The 20300-nt window shown below is 43.0% G+C and overlaps 2 protein-coding genes across 6 annotated transcripts in view; one reads left to right on the top strand and one right to left on the bottom strand.

Annotated features, from left to right (window-relative positions):
* LOC310703069 (RCC1 and BTB domain-containing protein 1) overlaps nucleotides 1-20300 on the top strand; it is a 177436-nt gene that overhangs the window by 63259 nt on the left and 93877 nt on the right. The window lies entirely within an intron of this gene.
* SETDB2 (SET domain bifurcated histone lysine methyltransferase 2) lies at nucleotides 1238-19821 on the bottom strand. 5 transcript variants are annotated; one of them, XM_083495063.1, is made up of 13 exons: nucleotides 19737-19819; nucleotides 17783-17905; nucleotides 17544-17609; nucleotides 14998-15100; nucleotides 13498-14052; nucleotides 12266-12385; nucleotides 10552-10721; nucleotides 7318-7528; nucleotides 6408-6513; nucleotides 5534-5630; nucleotides 4587-4906; nucleotides 3437-3525; nucleotides 1238-2405 (listed from the first exon to the last, which is right to left on the bottom strand). In XM_083495063.1, the coding sequence occupies exons 1-13, from the start codon at nucleotides 19747-19749 to the stop codon at nucleotides 2288-2290; spliced, it is 2091 nt and encodes a 696-aa protein (XP_083351189.1). In that variant the 5' UTR covers nucleotides 19750-19819; the 3' UTR covers nucleotides 1238-2287. The 5 variants fall into 5 exon arrangements, with proteins under 5 accessions (XP_083351189.1, XP_083351193.1, XP_083351192.1 ...); XM_083495067.1 differs by having other exon boundaries at nucleotides 13498-14055; nucleotides 19737-19784; XM_083495066.1 differs by lacking the exon at nucleotides 12266-12385 and having other exon boundaries at nucleotides 13498-14055; nucleotides 19737-19821.

The following is a 20300-nucleotide window of genomic DNA, read 5'->3' as shown; positions in this document are numbered from 1 at the left end:
GTTGCTGGGATTGAAGAATTTAGAAGGACTTAGAAAAGGAGGTGAAGTGGACAAAAAGGCAGTACAAAAGGGTTTTTTTCGGGGTAAAAAACCCAAAGGCCCCATACCCCTGCCTGGTCCAATCTGGTGGCTCCGCTCCGCCGGGTGTATGACCCCTTGGAGCTGCTTAACGCCAAGGGCAACCAGCCTCCACACACTTTTACTATGCAACATGCGCTGTTTACAAGCGCGGATGTTTGCAATTGGAAAAACCAGACTCCTTCTTTTGAAGAGGATCTAGCTCCAGTTTAGTTTAGGTATAATTTTATTCCCCCCCACGGTTTTTTTTGTTATTGTATTGTTTATAAATTGTTCTTAAGGGGAGATGGTCAATGCTGCCTGGGAGTGGGCCCCATCCAACAGGGGCAAATGCACTGGGACACCCAATCTCAGTGATCACAGGCAGGAGGAGGAGTTACGCTAAGACCAGACCACGTCATTCCCGAGGAGGCAGGTTTAGTTGTTGTTTGAAGGCTATCTCTGCCTCCGGGTCTGATCCTGACTAGAAGGATACGGGAATCAACAAGGGAGACCCACACGACCTTAAGGAGCTGTTGTGCAATGCCAGGTCAATGACTCACATGACGGCTGTCATCCATGACTTGATCGTGGATGGAGGACTTGACCTGGCATGTGTAAGAGAGACTTGGTTGGATGAAGCAGATGGGCCGGTTCTTGCCACTGCTGGTCCACCAGGTTTCTCTTACGCACAGCAACCAAGGTCTTATGGGTGGGGAGGGGGGTGTTGCAATGGTTTTTAGGAAGTCATTAGTTTGCACCAGACGTCCTATTGGGAAGATCCAGTTTTCTGAGTGCATGTTCTGGAAGTTGGACAATAGGGGCAGTACAGGATTCCTCCCCACTGCACCAAGGATTCCCTGCCTGAGCTGCTTCAGGTAATGGCGGATGTTCTCCTGGAGACACCTAGTTTGGTTGTCCTAGGGGATTTCAACATCCATGCTGACACAATCTTACATGGGGCTGCTCGGGACTTCGTGGAAAGCATAGCCTCCATGGGGCTGTCCCTGAATAAGCCTGGCCCAACTCAGTTGCAGACATGCCTTAGACCTGGTGTTCACTTGTATGTATTATGTATGTATGTTGTTGTTGTCTTTAGATGAAAACAAAGCAGATACATCCTTAGAAGTCTTAAGTGTGGTAGTAAAATCTGATTCAAATGATACCTCCAGAGATCAAATAGCAAAAATGAGTTTTTAACAGAATAGTGGCTTGATCATAGAAGCAGGTACATCTTAAGTGCACAGGTATCTAGATCCTGCCTAGCTGTGAGGCCAAAGCTGATCTGATTCACTGAGCGGAAAAGAGTCCCAACCTTGTTATGAAAGTATCTCACAAATAACCAGGTACTTGAAGCTAAGTTTGATAGTGAAGAGGAGAAAGGTATTTATTTATATACAACTATCTCATTCTATGAAAGCCCCATTAGACCAACTCCTTCAAAATCTGTTTTTATTAAGACAGATTTCTTTTTCTGAGAGAGGTTTCGGGCCAGTTCCCATGAACCGTTGTGTCAGTGGTTGTCAAGCAGCATGCTTATTATACCTCTATTTGTGCTAGCATTCTAAAGCTCCATAGAATCAGACCCCTGGCCCAACCCCATGTAATGAAGGAATCTCAACTAAAGCATCCATGAGAGTTAGCCACCCAACCTCTGCTTAAAAAGTGAAGGGGGAGTCCACCTTCCAAGAGCCTGTTCAGCTGTCAAACAGCTATCAAGAGACAACTGCAATTATCACCTGATAAACATGTTCATGTGAACCGGCCTACAGTAACACAATACCTTTCTGTACCTTAAATGCTAATTGTTATGCTAATGCACTAGTCTTCAACTAGTGGGCTGGGACCCTCTAGTGAGTCGCAGCCTGATCTAAGGTGGATTGCAACAGAAGCACTACCACTGTGCAAATATATGGTAAAAGAAATTACAGTGGTACCTCGGGTTAAGTACTTAATTCGTTCTGGAGGTCCGTTCTTAACCTGAAACCTGAAGCACCACTTTAGCTAATGGGGCCTCCCGCTGCCACCGCGCCGCCAGAGCATAATTTCTGTTCTCATCCTGAAGCAAAGTTCTTAACCCAAGGTAATATTTTCTGGGTTAGCGGAGTCTGTAACCTGAAGCGTATGTAACCCGAGGTACCATTGTATGTCCCAAAATATGTTTGGGTCCAAAGTGGGTATTGGGTCTGGAAAACGTTGAAAATACCTCAACTAACAAGACTAAAAAACTCTATAATATTTTTTTTCTGCACTTATGAGCACCACACTGACAAGTAGTCTCTGTTTCAGGCATGCTTCCAGCTTCATAGCCATAATCCCATGTGAGTTCTGTTCCAGCCTTTACATGCCTAGGATGCAAACATATCACACAGTGAATAGAACAGCAACCAAAGGCAGCTGGATTTTTTATGCTCAACAGCTAAAACAGGGTGTAAAACTACCCACAAGCACAACTTCACACTCACCTATTGCAATGGGATTATTTTGTAATGAGGGGAAGGCACTCTACATAAGATCAGTCACTTTTACCTCGTGAGCAAAATGCATGCCATTTGGGGAGGTAAGAAGTTGATATCATGCAGAGAGGTCTTTTGCCATGAGGGTCCCATAAAAATGGGGACCCGGTGGCATGATGCCTCCTCTCCTTTCCTAAAACCAGCCCACTGTGACAACCTTTTCTATGTATAAAACAGCTTGACCAAAATGGGAGACGATTAAATCTATGTGCCCTCTTTCTCTGTGGCTGTGAGCCTGCCGTAAGTCGAGTGAGGTGATGGGGACGAGTTCTGCTATTAATATACTTTCTTGTGCAAATGTTAGTTTAGAAAAAAAATCTCTAAAGTGCTCTTGTTCTGGCTTCTTTGTGAGCTAAACCATAGTTCCTGATTTGCATACAGTGGAAAACTATAATTAATTGCAGTTTCTTGGTTTCTTTTTCCATTTCTACAGGTACACAAGGCTTGTGCAAATCCAATTACGGCTTAATTATGGCTTGTTTCCTTAACCAGGATAAAGGAAACAAATCATTGATCAGTTTAGTGTACTGAGCTGTTCCTTGCCCCTTGAAGTCATGTAAGTTAAGCACCCACTTCTGTCATAATAGCGCATGCAGAAATGTGCCATTATAGCTTAAGCAGCAACTGACAATCTCACACAGACACACATTTTGTCTTTATAAAAAGAACTCCTGCCACAGTATTTTTCTAGCAAAATAAAGTATTGGTTGGATGGCAGCAAAGTGTGTGCTGAAACCTAGGCTGTAAAGATAAACGTCAAAGCACAGGTTCTAGGTTTTGTACTCTTTCCCCGCCCCCCTAGTTGGAAACATTTTTTTGCTCTTTCAGTGGGATGAAGATGAAAACAATAAAATACATCAAACCTGTTTGTGAAGAATGCCACCCACTGGAAATTTCTGTCGTGGGTCTCTACAAATACACTCTGTACAAAGAGATTAGGGGAGCAGCTGTGCTGTAAACGGAACAAACCAATGAAAGTTAAAATGACAGGTTCTGCTATTAATATACTTTCTTGTGCAAATGTTAGTTTAGAAAAAAAATCTCTAAAGTGCTCTTGTTTTACAGCAAGATCTTCCCTTTGATCCCAAAACAGATACTTAACATCAACAGTACAGGAGGCAGAGCAGGGATCTACTTTTAAACGAGTAAGATTTTGTGACAATAATATTGAGATGACTATGCATTGCTTTATTGCCCGTGTTCCTGAAGAATCTTGATCTGACAGCTAAGGGCAATCCTGCTAGAACAGCAGTGTGGGTGCTTGAAAATAGGGGAGACACACTGGCACCCTTCTCAATGCCAAACTGCTAAAGCAAAAGGATCACTCTCTCTGGGATGCTAGGCAGTAAAAGGGAAGAACATTGCTCAGGGACCAAACCTCTGCCTCCATGGAGGGGGCTGCCAGCACAGGACAGGGTTGGAATAGCAGCTGCAGACATGCACAGCAAAGAATCCCAGTTAACTTGAATGCAGCAAGCCTCCTATGTCTGAGCGAAACAAGCATTTCATACTATCTTGCAAGCTAAGCCTTGAGGGTGAAACACCCAGCCACACACAGTATGAAGGAGGACCTCCGTGAACTACAGGCAGAATGCCAGGCATGGGATTGGACATGTGCCTGCTGATGCACAGGCAAGCTGGAAAGCTGACAATGGTGCTGACCGAGGATCTCAGCTGTTAATGTAGGGAAGGGTGGGGAACTTTTGTCCTTCCACATTTTGCTGGACTACAGTTCCCATCATCACTGGCCACTGGTCTTGCTGGCGGGGGCTGATGAGAGCTGCAGTCCAACAACATCTGGAGGGCCACAAATTTCCCTCCCTTGTAGGGAAACAGTAAGCCAAGGCCATAAAAGATACTGGCATGGTGCAGCCAGTAATGCCAAAAGCAAAAATGGGGCCTGGGGACCAGATGTGCACTGTTTACAAGGGAGGGAGGTGGTTCATATTCAGAATAGATTTCTGCAATACAATAGCCGGCTTTAAACCAGACACACATACCACTGTTACTTACATTAAGAAATCTGCCCACATTGCCTTCCTTGGTTGCATCCAGCAAACATGGGCTCTCCTTATTCTTTAGGAATGCTTTGCTATCTTCCGTTGCTTGCTTTTTATGAGCAGATTCTCTTCTCCCTCTCTTGAAACTTTTCTTGTGTATATCTTGAGTCCAGAATAGGTCCTTGCTTTTTTTTTTAATCTCTCTGTCATCTTGCACAGCTGGCTTACTGTTCAAAGTGGTGTTGAAAAGAGGATTCTCTTTAACGCAGTCTACACTACCTTCGGACTGTACGATGCTCACCATTTCACCAAGCTCTTCTTGTAGACTTGATTCTGTCAACACACATTTCAGGATAGTGTATTATTAGCGAACATCAAGTTAAACTCGTCCAACAGTTTCAATATCAAACATTCATGCTGTTATTAAAAGTCTCCAGTGTACAATGACAAGTTGCTGTTTGGATGTTGACTGGCCTAACCCAATGATTCCTCACCATCCTGGAAAAAAACCTGACAATTGGGGTACCTCAGGGTTCTGTCCTAGGCCTGGTGGTGTTCAACATCTTTTTAAATAACTTTGATGAAAGAATTGAGGGGATACTCATCAAATTTGCAGATGACACAAAATTAGGAGAGGTAGCAAATACCTCAGAAGATAGAATTAGGATTCAAAATTACCTCAACAGGTTGGAGAACTAGGCCAAAATGAACAAAATGAATTTCAATAGGGACAAATGTAGAAGGCATAGGGACAAATATAAAGTTCTACACTTACGCAGGAATAACCCAAATATAGGAAATATGCGAAAAAATCTAGAGGTTTTAGTAGACCACATGCTTAACATGAGTCAACAGTATGATGCAGTAGCAATAAAAGCTAATGCTATTCCAGGCTGCATCAACAGAAGTACAGGGTCCAGATCATTCTGCCTTGGTCACACCCCACCTAGAGTAACTTACTTTCATCTCCTTTCTTGGCTGCAGCAGTTAGTTTACTTCTTGATGATTTCTGGCACACAGAACTTCCATCATCATCTGAACTGGCATCAGCAATTCCCTCAGAAGAAAAGTTCATAATCAATAGTTTGTTCTTTGCTCAAAGCCTACACTTCTTTTTTTAACAGGTTACCTTGACATGGTGAGGAATAAAATGGCCACTTTCCAGAGCCCAATGCCTTGCACATTGTAATGCAGGATTACCTGAAAATAGGGTCTGGAAATAAAAGGTATTTTATTTACGCTCCAATGTGCGGAAAGCATGTGACAGAAATCACTTTCCCCACTCCCCCTTGCAAGACATAAACATTCTGTGAATATTCTTTTGCCACCGTGATGTAATCAACTAAGATTTGCTAAGACATCCCCAGAGTAGACTGTAAATTTCAAAGGGTCTACTCTTTGACATAGCTGGATACAATTCACTGTCTACTGTAGCAACTTTCCCATGGTCCATAGAAATTTTAGAATAGTATTTTCTGCCCACTGCATTCCCCTTTTCAATGGGCAGGCTGAACAAGAAAGCTTTTATCCACACTCTTTATCACTTCGCCTATGGTGACTTGAGGAGTAGAAGCAGCAGCTGTAGGACGACACAGACTTGGCTACCTGCACCCTGTAACAGGAGTGGGCAGGTCATCCCCTCACTTCTCACAAAACAAGGGTACAATCTCACTGAGGTGTAGAAATATACACATTTTACATGGTGGAAAAGAGAAGGAAGTAGCAAGCTAGTAACAGATTTTGTTGTACCACAAATCATTTTGATAGCTGAGAAAAGAATAGACAGAGAAAGCAGGTGGAACTCCTTGAAGACAAAAAAAGGTAGAATTTTTACTAGTTGCCGCTGATGTTTCTGAAGAACAGATGTTCGAGTTTTCGGTCTTGTGACAGCTTCGTAAGTCTGAGTACTGTTACCGCTGTAGCTTTGACAACTCTGAATTCTAAAGAGAAATGGATAAAGGACTTTATGCAACTTGCACAATGAATTATAAAATATTCTTCCTATAAATTTTACAATTTCAAAAGGACAAAGCAAATTTCTTACCAAACATTATATGGAAGTTTTACAAGGCAGAAACATTAGCATTTAGTAGCATTTATACTCTGAAGACAATTTCCTATCACAGAATTTTAAAGCAGGCTAAATGTTAACCCACTTGTCAATATTAAGGGTTTTTGTTTTTTTTAAGTGTACATAAATTTAACTTCTTGAGCCTCAGATAAATGAGGGAGTCAGGGAATTAGGACCAAGTGTTCAAAATCCTTCGTGGCTTTTAGTTCTGAAGATGCAATCATACTGGAAGAAATGCTGAACTAAAGTTGACAAGCTGTTCTCTACTATTTCATTAGATATGTGAAATGTTATTTCTAGCTTGAAAGGTTTCCAGAACCGGTCAAACAAAAGACATTACCATGCTGCCACTACGATTGTTATTAACATTTTTTGTGCCAGTGGTATTGGGAAGGAACAACACAAAATATAAATGGCTGACCACTGCACTAGGCTGGACAAGGCCAGGGTCAATGTCAGCAACTGATAAGGCCAGTCCTTCCTTCCCAAGTGAGGGAGAAGGATGATCAGAAAAAAGGAAGGGAAACCTGGGGGAAAGAATGCCTGAGATATTCACTTGCTCCAAACATAAAGAATGGCCTGTGCTGCTGAGTTTTTCTTTGATGAAGTTTACTGGCCATGGAGATCTTGGATAGAACTCACAGTGACTCCCAAAACTGTTACTTGAACTTACACACTTAGCTGATCTTCACCTTTTACAGGCAAAGATTTTTGCTTCCTAGTGGTTTGGATAACTTCAGTCTCTGAATCAGAACAGAACATATCCAGTTTTATCCTTTTTTTAAATAAAGTGTGGCTTCTGTCACCATTCTCTGTATCTTCCTCTTTAACCTCACCACCTTTATCTTTAGGTTGCCTGGATTCATCTTTGCTCATCAGTTTGCCTAAAGAAAAAAAGGATATATTCTATATTCTAGTATTTGCAGTGAAACAGATGGTTATGGGTGTTTGCAGAAGCAATGAATGCATTCAAAATTTTCCAAATATAAGTTTTAATCCTAACATTACTGACTCTAAAAGTGAACTCAGGCGATTAGTTCCAACATAACTGAGTCCAAATGGGGCCACTGAGAAACAAGAGAAAAATATCAGTATGTTCAGGGGAACCTCAAGGTCAGCACAACACAGTGTCTAAGGCGAAACTCCAAGGAAGACTGAGGGTGCTCAGCAGTCACAGAATGTGAAAAATGGGCGGAGGAAATCAGGCTGCCGGTGGAGTAGAGTATTCTAGAGGTCAGCATGGCTGCCCTTGAGTACTTGAGTTCTCATGGGTTTGGAAGTGAACCTGGGCCATCCAAAAACAAGACGGTATTTTCTGCATAGCCTGGGAACTTGTTAGGCGCATTGAACTTTGAATCATGAGCTTCCACGATGCACAAAACACTACCGTGTCAGTTGATAAGTGAGGGTGGGGGGAATGGAGAGGAAATGGGGGTGGAGAGGGAGTGGCCTGCCAAAGTCCCTAACAGCTTATCCGAAGCACCCTGGGGGGAAGATTAGGGCTGGAGGGGCCAAGACATCCCTCCCTGTGTTATCTAGCAATGCTTCAGGAAGAAGGAAAGAAAAACACTTCTCCCCCTTCTCTCCATAATTCTCATCCCATTCCTGTTATGTAAGTATAAAATGCTCAGGTTCCAGAATAGCAATAAGCCCCAAACAAGCTCTCTATATAGCAGCTTTAAATAATTTCAGTGTGGTTTACATTCTATGGTGAGGATAATTGGGGTTATTTAAATGAATCAAATTGATTTCTCCATATATGGAGGGATCCATCCTGGCTGCAGGCAACACCAGGCTTACATGCTTCTTACAATGGGTATTTTGGATTTGGACTTCTTTTTTAAAAAACTAAGCAGGAGTTGGGGCATGATTTATTCAAGGGTGGGCAAGACACCCATCTGTCTTCTCTCTTCCTGTGAATGCCAGGCGTGCTGGGCCATTATGCAGACTGAGAAGACTTTGTGCATCTCCAGTTCTCTCTTTGGACCTGGTATTTGGAAGATGGCCACCACATAGTTAAAACTATAGAGTTAGTTTCCACAAGAGGTAGGGATGCCCACCAGTTTGGATGGCTCCCCCAAGACAAGAGAGGGATGGGTTCTGCCATGTTTACTGTACATATGTATAAGCTCATAACACTTGGAACCTATTTTTACCATCCATCTCCTGTATGAACAATCAATATTCCAGTTACTGCCTCACAAGTGTCTAATGTTAACCATGAATTTTCTACCAAGATACGCAGGTTTTACTTTGGAACTATTTGAAGGATGGTTCTTCTCCCCCCCTCCAAGTTGACTTTTGGGTGGGATTTGTATTTTGGTGACTGTTTCACTATGTTGAAAAGTAAAATGCAATGAATGTAAGTAAGAATATACTGTAGTTTATATAACTAAAGGAAATGGAAGAAGATAGGAGGAGAGATAAGACTGGAGGAGGGCAAATGTTGTCCCTATTTTCAAAAAGGGGGAAAGAGAGGACCCAAATCATTACCGCCCAGTCAGTCTGACATCAATACCAGGGAAGATTCTGGAGCAGATCATTAAGCAAACAGTCTGTGAGCACCTAGAAAGGAATACTGTGATCACCAATAGTCAGCATGGATTTCTGAGAAATAAGTCATGTCAGACTAACCTGATCTCGTTTTTTGACAGAATTACAAGCCTGGTAGATGAAGGCAACGCAGTGGATGTAGCCTACCTTGATTTCAGCAAGGAATTTGACAAGGTGCCCCATGATATTCTTGGAAAGAAGCTGGTAAAATGCGGTCTTGACTATGATACCACTCAGTGGATTTGTAACTGGCTGACTGACCGAACCCAAAGGGTGCTCATCAATGGTTCCTCTTCATCCTGGAGAAGAGTGACTAGTGGGGTGCCACAGGGTTCTGTCTTGGGCCCGGTCTTATTCAACATCTTTATCAACGACTTGGATGATGGACTCAAGGGCATCCTGATCAAATTTGCAGATGACACCAAACTGGGAGGGGTGGCTAACACCCCAGAGGACAGGATCACACTTCAAAACGACCTTGACAGATTAGAGAACTGGGCCAAAACAAACAAGATGAACTTTAACAGGGAGAAATGTAAAGTATTGCACTTGGGCAAAAAAAATGAGAGGCACAAATACAAGATGGGGGACACCTGGCTTGAGAGCAGTACATGTGAAAAGGATCTAGGAGTCTTGGTTGACCACAAACTTGACATGAGCCAACAGTGTGACGCGGCAGCTAAAAAAGCCAATGCAATTCTGGGCTGCATCAATAGGAGTCTAGCATCTAGATCAAGGGAAGTAATAGTGCCACTGTATTCTGCTCTGGTCAGACCTCACCTGGAGTACTGTGTCCAGTTCTGGGCACCACAGTTCAAGAAGGACACTGACAAACTGGAACGTGTCCAGAGGAGGGCAACCAAAATGGTCAAAGGTCTGGAAACGATGCCTTATGAGGAACGGCTAAGGGAGCTGGGCATGTTTAGCCTGGAGAAGAGGAGGTTAAGGGGTGATATGATAGCCATGTTCAAATATATAAAAGGATGTCACATAGAGGAGGGAGAAAGGTTGTTTTCTGCTGCTCCAGAGAAGCGGACACGGAGCAATGGATCCAAACTACAAGAAAGAAGATTCCACCTAAACACTAGGAAGAACTTTCTGACAGTAAGAGCTGTTCGACAGTGGAATTTGCTGCCAAGGAGTGTGGTGGAGTCTCCTGCTTTGGAGGTCTTTAAGCAGAGGCTTGACAACCATATGTCAGGAGTGCTCTGATGGTGTTTCCTGCTTGGCAGGGGGTTGGACTCGATGGCCCTTGTGGTCTCTTCCAACTCTAGGATTCTAAGATATTTGCATATGTATATCTATTTGTGAAAAAGCAATAAAAAAATAAAAAATATGGACTACATTAAATTACCTGAGTATGTACAAATGAAAGTCCCTTTGTCAATGTCATCAAGGCAACGGACTCCCCAGCCCTTCTTTTCAGTTTTGAAGACCTGCAGCCGAACCTGAAGACCATGCTGCACTAATCTGTTCTGGCACATAATCTTGTCACAGCTGCATAACACACTGCATTCATAAATTCTGCCACAAAAAGAAAACAGCAGCATTACAGGTTCAATATTTCAGAGGGTGGGGAGAGCAGCTGAGTGAACAACGCTGAGGACAAGAGGATCCTCTTGGAGCTCCAGCACTTTCTCAGGAGCTGCTGCATGTTTAGATGCAGAAACTGAAGCAGCAATATGCACCGCTAGCACCTACAATATTTGGAATACCTACAGAAGAAAATACAAGCCTCAATGCAAGAGATCCACATTGCTATAGGAAACAGCAAATGTATGAATAGTATGAGGCTGAGTTAGGCTTAATTAGCGCAAGGAAATGAGAAAGCAAGAGGAGTAGCAATATACAATAAAGGGATCCTAACATGGAAGTACCAGCAGTACAGTGTGATGATGCATTCTGAAAATGTATAGCCCACACATTCAGTATTTATAGTTAGGGGCTTGTATCAAACACTGCAGTTCCAACTTGCACAGAAAACGTCCACCTGCACAAAGGAATTTCTCCCTCCTTAACCCTGCAGCCTGCTGGGCACCCTCGAAATCTGCTCCAGAGTGTTGGGTCAGGTGGGAGGAACCATTATGTTTCTATTTATTTAGCTCACCTTTTAGCATGTCATCCCATACAGCTCAACACAAACAAATTGTAAACTTCATAAAAAGGCTTGTGCAGAAAAGCTTGTATTGACCAGTTGTCAAAATGTCCATAATCATGTGGCCAGACACACCTTAGACAGGAGAGCACTCCACAACCTGAGGGCCATTAAAGAAAAGGCCATCTCATGCAACACTGTCTTATGAACCTTACAGGTAAGCAAATGTGCCAATAGGGACTCCCCTGGAGATCTCAAAACCTCGGCCACTTAACATTCTAGAGTTAGAAGAGTTAGAAGGGACCACAAGGGTCATCCAGTCCAAACCCCTGCAAAGTAGAATCTTTCACCCAATGTGGAGATGAGATTAAGATTTTCATGCTCCACTGACTGTGCTATCACTCCATCATCATCATTATTATATGTATACACTAGTTATTATTAAAGCATACATAACACATTTCAAGTACTTCAAAAAGATAAAGCAATATTATTAACTTAAAGTAATCATCCTGCAACAACATAAAGACTTTTATCTCAGCTTACTAAAAGCTGAACATCAATGTAGGTTAGCGTATCATACTATCTGACCCCAATTAAGAGTCAAATACAGGAAAGTACTTGCTTGGCATCTAAACGTTGATTCTGATGGTGCCAGGCCAATGTATCTTGCGATAAATTTATAATATAAATAAAGGAACTGCTAGTACATGAGAACCACAATTTCCATCGTATTTGTTGCCCAATCTTGTCTACTAGGATCAAGGATACCCTTTTTCTTAGTTGTTTTTTTCTGGGGCAAGTTCAATGCTACACTTTTCTTCTGTTAAGCTGAAAGCTGCCACTTAAAATAGAACAGCAAAGCAATGGGGTTCCCATTCTCTACATGACCAAAACAAGACAGCTTGAATTAAGGACACAATGGAACCACAATGTCTGGCCTTCAGGTAAAAATAAAGTTGGGGTTGCATACCCGCTGGGCACAGGTCCATCGAGTCTTTTATAATTATATCCATTAGATGCTTCTTTTCCTGAAGACACAGAAGCTTCATGGCAGTTTCTTTCAGTTAGAAGCAGACATGCACATTTTGTCCTAGAAAGCACACAGTAGATCTAGTGCAAATAAGGATATGAAATAAAGCAATATAGCCCATTTACTCTCTGGACATGTGTTTAATCATTAAATTTTCAAAGGAGCTGATAGGTAGCACAGCAAGCCAATAGCTGTCTCAAGAAAGACAGCATAGCCAGCAAGTTAAATATTACGATCCTTTCCATTTAACAGAGCTGCTTATTTAAAGCTTTTTATGTTCTCTGCATGTTTAAAAAGACTTTTCAGTAAACAGTTTTGAAAAGTACATTAGTGTACCCCACTGTCAGGCTTCAAGGTATCCAATTCCTCCCCCAGGGGCAACCAAAAAGCAGATAAACGAGAAGAGTTCTTACCACATAATTTATTCAGAGAGAGAGAGACACGAAGGAATGCAGTCTCTATTAAATAATGGCATTGCTCCGAGTAAAGTCCAATCCCCTCCGTCTCTCCTATTCTATGTCATCGCTGCACCGGCTGATCTGAGCTTTCTGCCTGAGGTTTCTGTTCTACTACTCTCAATGCCCGCCTGGTCCTGGGAGAGCGGGGATCAGGAATGCTTTCCAAGGACACGGAGTCTGTCAGCTGTCTCTCCCCCAGTGCTTCTTCCTGCTGTTCCTCTCCCAATATTCCCCAGATTTTCTCCTCTGCAGTCTCTGAACTATGGCCTTCTGCAAACCACTGTTCTAAATCTATACTGTCCTCCTGTTCTTGGGAAGGTTCAAGAGAAGGGGGGGGGCTCCCACCATTCCTCCTTAGTCCAGCCCCTAACACCCACTCTTTAAATTAAACCCAGGACTGCACTGTTCTAGGCCCTTTTTATGAAAAGCGTAAGAATAGAATACAGTGTCCATGCTTGAACTCTGATTATTTGTAGAAATCAGGTAAGTCCTCACCTTTGGCAATGCAGTTTAAAGCTGCTAACTCTTTGCAAATCTGTAGATTAAATGCTGCACACCACTCTGCCTCAATATACATGTAAATATGTCCAAGGGTATTTGCAGTGCTGAACAGTAAGTTTAGAATACATACCTGTCTGTGCAGCCATCTGTGCAACTGATGTAAATATGTCCAAGGGTATTTGCAGTGCTGAACAGTAAGTTTAGAATACATACCTGTCTGTGCAGCCATCTGTGCAACTGCATGAGTCAATAAACATGCTGGAGAAATTGTTCAAGAAGTATCCATGGGGCCAAGAGACCTTCCGATATTTAAAGTAAGGTAGTCGGTCGTGGTCTATGTCATTACAGAAAGAAACTGGTATTGTCTCTGCCCCGTTGCTGATATCAAAATCAAACACAAAGGGCTGGCAACTAGGATTGTTTCTAAACACCTGTACATAGGTATTGAAAGAAAAGTGATCTAAATATAAGTAAGTGCACTCTGTCTGAAACAAATAATTCTGAACATCTTGAAAATTTCTCAGACTCCTTCCACAGGGAGCTTTGTATATAACATTGTGTGACTTTGACACATAATCTGGTTTGGCGTGCCATCTTTGGAAGCGACACAGGATTGGTAGATGAAGAGGGTTTTCATCCTTGTATGAATTCCATGGCCTTTTGGCAAGACATTCTTTAGAGCATACATGATCTTCATAGGGGAATTTTGAAGACACTTCTGCAGGTTCGCCTCTACTCCTTGAATGTATCGCCTCCTTTATCTTCATTCTTCTGTTTACAAGCACACATGCAAGTGTTGGAAGAAAAATATGTCAGACAATCAGTAAGTTAGTTTTTGTTCAGATACAATTGTTGATTGAATTCACTCGTTTCAAGCCACAAAAGTGAGCATTTTGATCACATTTGCATTCTGCATCTATCTTATTAATAATGGTCAGAGGAGAACATGTGTGGCAAATTGCTGACATCAGTTATGAATGTTTTTCATTTGGTATGCAGAAACCTCTGTCTACAGGAGCTCCGGGGTGGAGGAAGAAGGCCATGCCCCAAGCACTGGATTCTGACTTTGTCCACCTGAGCCAAACTCACTTTCTGGTCAGGGGTGTGGGGAGGAGAGGAGGATAGAAAGGGATCCCTAGAGGCCTCTGTGTCACCTTCAGCCTACAGAATGAGGATTGGGTCCTTTCCTCCTGAGCAGAGCTGCTCAGATCCTGAAGGGAGGTTAGACAGGAAGACTGGTTTAGAAAACAGGGCAGAATTAGGGAGAAAGTAGAGGAAGGAGCCCAAAAGGGGAAGGCAACCTGGGGAAATGAATGGGCAGACCAGAAAGGGACAGGCACTGTGGTAGAGACGACGGAAGTCTATATGCAGGTCTTACATAGCCAGTCACGCTTGGACTAGGAATGGGTGAATCACTACTTCACTACATTTCCCTATCAGTGATCCATTCCTTCCTCCCCATTACCACAATGAAGGGCATTTTAATGGAAATTTTGGGCCATATTCCATGCACTTTGGTCTGTACTCTATGAGGTGCTGTTATCCTACTGACTGCACAGTGGTTCAGGTGGCTTCAACAGTTTTGTCCACCTCAAAACATGGAATGAACAAAATCCTCAAGCACCCCTATCTGTAGGGTTCTAGATGGTTTTGTTGTTCCTAATTTTTACAAACTCCTAAGAAATAAAAGCAACAAAAATATGGTTTACTCACAAAGAAAAATCATCTCCAGGATTCTCTATAATTTCACTTGAGGCAGAAGGATGTAAACCAGGCTCAAATTTCTGCACATCTTCTTCAGTAACAGCATTATTTACTTTGAAAAGTAAAATATAAACTCTAGCAATATACATTTTAGATTGCAATTAAGAACAGTCACAATTAAATGCAGTACAGACTTTTATTTAAACCAATAATGATTTGTAAATATGCATATATTAACAAAGGTCTTAAGACAGCATTTTAAGTGTCTTAATTATTTCACACATGACAAGAAACTTCTGCTGTCATCAGCCTGAGTGTCTTCAGTTGTATTATGCCAATTCCACCCTCATGCTTCAAATCACTGTGAAACTTTGGGGATCTGAGGACATATGGGGTATATTTTATCCTACCTCATCCCAGACTCCCAAGAAAGCTGGTGATTTTAAGGCAAAAGAATTCTGTGACTATTGTCAAAACAGAAATCAAAACAGAAATCAACATAATGGATTAATTTGCCACTCCCAGGACTGCAACATATTTGCACAGAATAGGGGGTGGTGGCTTTGTCCTTTGGAAAGATAGAATATGTCAAACACCGTGAGTGGCATTCAACCACATTTTGCTCAGAATAGAATCATTAAAATCATTGAACAGGACCAAGTTAATTAATTTCACTGGGTGTGCTCTGAGTAAAACTTAGTTGAATACCACCCAAATGTTATAGATTTCTTCCAACACTTCAAGAGCTCAAGAGCCAAACTAGAGGCAAGGTTGGTGACTGATGTGTTGGTGATTGTACACCAGGGTGGATTTGATTTAAATCAAATCCATTTAAATCACTAGTCAGTAAGACTTGATTTAAATCACTACTCAGTTAGACTTGATTTAAATCATTTTTTTAACAGAAAGACTCATTCTTGCTGGTATAATCTTAATATTTACAACCAGATTAAGGTTTCATTTTTGGAATAATAAATTTTCAGAATATTTTTTACAGTTATATCAAAAATTACTGATTTGGTTATACTATTAGAAATACATAGATAATTATTAAATTATTGTGAGTTTTAACAAGTTAACTGTTTATATTTGAACTTTTCTGCTGTACTTTATTGGAAGGAGAAAAATAATCATTTCCTTAATAACAATTTAAACAATTTATTTAACTAAAACAGTAACATTATAGCATATGTATCCATGTTTGTTAACTGATGTGGTTAAACATTTTTTTTAAAAAAAACAACTTAGACTGAGTTTTAGCACACATGAAAAACTTAAAACAAATCCTTATTTCCTTTGGACTATAATGTAACTTAAATAGAAAACTATCTTTAGAAATATTTTTCCTCCAAAAGCATTTTATTTTAAAAATCTGATTTAAATTATAAAAAAATCTGATTTAAATTTTTAAAAATCCTTTTTTTAATTAAAAGAAATCATTGATTTTTATCCACCCTGTTGTACACTATGCCCAAGTGAGGAACAATGAATAAATGCAGTGTTTAGTTATTGCACGAGGAGATTAAGCAGGATGGCTTGGAAACTCCTTCACCAGAAACTCTGGAAAACCACAAACTGCCTTCAGTTGGATGGAGTCTGAGTCTGACCCAGTAAAAGAGGAACAATTATGTCCCACCTAACAGAATTCATGTGACCTTCAAAGCAGGGGTGGGAAACCTCAGGCCCAGGGGCCAAAAGTGGCCCTCAAAACTCTCCCCAGGCAGCCCCCTCCCTGGCCCAGCTCACATGCTGCACGTTGGCCTGACTGGAATGTGTCCTTGAGCTCTGATAATGCCTCTTGCTGTCTGGATGTGTAAACTAGTCTACTGCAAAAAGGTAAAATATAAATTACCATATTTTTCAATGTATAAGACTATTTGGGGGGACTCAAAATTAAGGAAATGGGGGCAGATTGCCCCGTGTATAAGACTATCCCCCTTTTAACATTATTTTTTAGTAAAAAAAACCCTAGTCTTATACACGGAAAAGTATGGTAGTTGCTCTGCCCACCTTTTCACCTGACCCCACCCACCAGTAGCATGTGGCCCTTGGAAGGCTGCCTAGAAGAGAACATGGCCCTCAGACTGGATAGGTTCCCCATTCCTGCTTTAAACCTTTGGGATGCAAAGCCCAGAGGAAAGGCAGTGCCACCACCGATGCCTTGCAGCTGTAGATTGGCCGACATGGATGTCACAACTCTCAGCATTCCTAACCTTCTCACGAGAAACTCTAAAATTATTCTCCAAGTTATATACCGCAGATAGATTAAAAGATGTCCGTAACCGTGTTCAGTGGGGGATCAGGAACATATACACATGCCTGACTTTTGCACATTGGACATTACGCTTGAGTGGAACAGAGCCCAAACATCCATAATCCTAATACTCGAAAGAGAATTGAACAAATCAGGCTTCACAATTAGGCTCCCATAGCAATGTGAAGCTCCAACATGCAGGCCATATTAGAATGGGTTTTCCATAGTTTTTGAAGTGATAGCTAATATTTCTAGCTTAGTAAAAACCAACACACAGAAAATATGAAAACTCTTTTCGTACCATTTGTCAGAGGTAGGAGGTTAGTCATATCCACTTGATTCACAAATGCCAGAGCTTGGCAGTACTCTGTTTAAATAAAAGTAATACCAACTTTTAAAAATCTGTATTAAAAATACAGCCTCTAAAAATGATAACCATGCAAATAAATGAATGGTAAATCTTAGTTTGCACCGTTTATTCTGTACGCAATATGAATTAAGCCATTCAAGGTTTGATAATCAGAACAAAGGATTCCAAACCTTCATCTGTTGCAGTTCTGTCCTTGATCTTCTGCTTCAGAGACCAAAGTACCTTCTGCACTTGCTCAAATATCAAATCCACTCGGCTATCTTCAATCTGCCTCCAAAACTCTGTTGCATCACCTGTGGGGCAGGGGGGAGTTGTAAGTTTCAACAGTTTTTTCATTAGAAGAAACACCCAAATACCACCTCTCCAGAGTTTTATTTCATTGTAAACCTCGCCTTCAATCAACTGTGATTCCAGCGCAGTACCCATCCCATCTAAACTCAAATTAACAATTCTAGAAAAACCATAAAAATAAATTATAGGTTCTTCTCTTTCCTACTAAAGTCAGTGGACTAACAGCAGGTGCTGTAACTCCCCAATAGTTTGACTTTTCCCCAAGGAACACTCCTCCTCCATTATCTCCCGAGACAGGAGAATGCCAACAACAAAAATACAGCAGTGCCTGCGTTGGCACCAGGTAGATTTCCAGAGACAGGGAATTTCAAACCCATCCAAGTCCTTTTGTGAGTTTCAAGGTACGTGCCTCACTCAGCAATGGACAAGAAAGCCATCCACAGCAGATCTTAACATATGGGCACAATGACAGCAGGAAAGGCTTCAGGTAACTGCGTCCCAAGTCATTTGAGTCCTTCTAAATTAGTCCTAACCCTGAGGTGAATTCAGTACTTACAGGCAGACAGTGCAGCCTTTTCAGAACTGGTGCTCAGCTTGACAAGTCAGCCAATACGCTTGCTGCATTCTATACTAGCTGCAGTCCATGTTACACTAATCTAATTTGGAGTTACCAGAGCATGAATCACTGTATCCAGGTTATCTCTGCCTCCAGTGTTAGAAATTAGTTATGCGCATTTTCCAACTGGCACAGGTCCAATTGCGAGCATGCGGAGATCTCTGGGTGCCTGGTGACAAACATCCCCATCCGGCTGGCTTTAAGAAAGTTAAGCAGGTAAGCAGAAGAGCGATTTTTTTCTTGCATTACACCCCACCTTTTTCTCCAAGGACATGGCGCGCGCGCACACACACACACACACACACACACACTGCAGTTAATGACCCTGTGAGGCAGGTTAAGAGGCTGTGACTGGCCCCAGGTCACCCAGTGAGCTACATGATTGAGTGGGGATTTGAACCCAGAGCTCCCAGGACCTCGTCCAACGCTCCGGCCTCTGAATGCCAGTTATTGGGGTTCATAAGTGGGTGGGCTGTGCTTGTTGGCTTCCAAAGGTATCTGGCTGGCCAGTGTGAGAAATGGATGATGGACTGGATGGGCCAAAAGGGATCTTCTGACATTGTTATAATATTAGTGCAGAGAACGGACACTCCCAGTTGCTTAACAACAGACACAACTGTTTCCATTCAGGCACGGAGGCCTGAAAGAGCCGTGACATTTCAATGCTGTTTTGGTAAGATTTTATTACTCTCACTAATTGCAGAGTTGGAAGGGACCCTGAGGGTCCTGTAGTCCAACCCCCTGCGATGCAGGAATCGCGACTAGATCAGCCAACCTCTGCTCAGAAACCTCCAAGAAAGGCGAGGCCTTCCCAGAGAGTCTCTTCTACTGTCAAACAGCTCTGGCTGTCAAGACTCTTATTTTGCTTTGTTTTAGACTGCCACCTGTGTTTTGCTATCCTACAAAACCGAACAAACCCTTTTTTAAAAACCCAGCTGCAACTAAAAAGGCCCCCTTTTCCTGTTCGCAAACGTGGCCGGGTTCGGGGAGGAGAAGCGGGACGGGGTGGCTGTGTGCCCGGTCCTAACGCTGGCGCAAGTCCACACGAGCAGCGGCCGACGCGCGTCCTGGGAGGGGGCTTAGCAGGCGGCCTCGCCGGTCTCCCTCCTCCGGCCCAGGCAGCTGCCAAGGGGCGAGAGCGAAGGGCGCAGAAACGGAGGTGGCCAAGCGGGATTCACGCCGCCCCCCCCCGCCCCTCTCCGCGCCCCGCACGGTACCTGCCAGCGCCATGGCCGCCCGCCCGCCTCCCTCTTCCCGGCGGCCCTCGCGGGATTCCGCCCTCGCTGGGCCCCGCCTCTCGCCGCTTTCTGCACACGCGCACCGGAGGCCAAGCCCCGCCCCCGCCGCGCTCTGTGACATGCGCAGTAAGCAAGTGAGCTCACCGGCAGAAAAAACGGGGGGAATCTGCGCTTGGCAAGAAAGACCCAGGAGCCGCGAGACTCGCCTGCCAAAGAAGCGCCGACCTCGGGGGCGCCAGGGCGTCCGTGGACTGGTCGCTTTTTCCCAGGGCAACCGAAAAGCCAGACCTTAAGGAAGGAGCAAACGCCCGCGCGTCCACACGCGCGCGAAGGCCAGCATTTTAAAAAATAAAAGAAACCGTTCTTTTTTTGCAAAACAACAACAACAAAACCCTAGATGAAAACATGATCCCACCCCCTCAGAAAAGACCCCGGCCATTCAAGCCAAAGGACTGGTTTCCACCCCGGGGGGAGGAGGCTGCAGCACGGCCGCCCGCCCGCCCGCCTGTCTGTCTGTCTCTGCCACAACCCGGTGAGGCAACC

The sequence above is a fragment of the Podarcis liolepis genome (assembly GCF_965112155.1).
Source record: "Podarcis liolepis genome assembly, chromosome: 3".
Taxonomy (NCBI): domain Eukaryota; kingdom Metazoa; phylum Chordata; class Lepidosauria; order Squamata; family Lacertidae; genus Podarcis; species Podarcis liolepis.
Note: the sequence above shows the minus strand (reverse complement) of the source record. Positions and strands in the feature narration are given on the sequence as shown.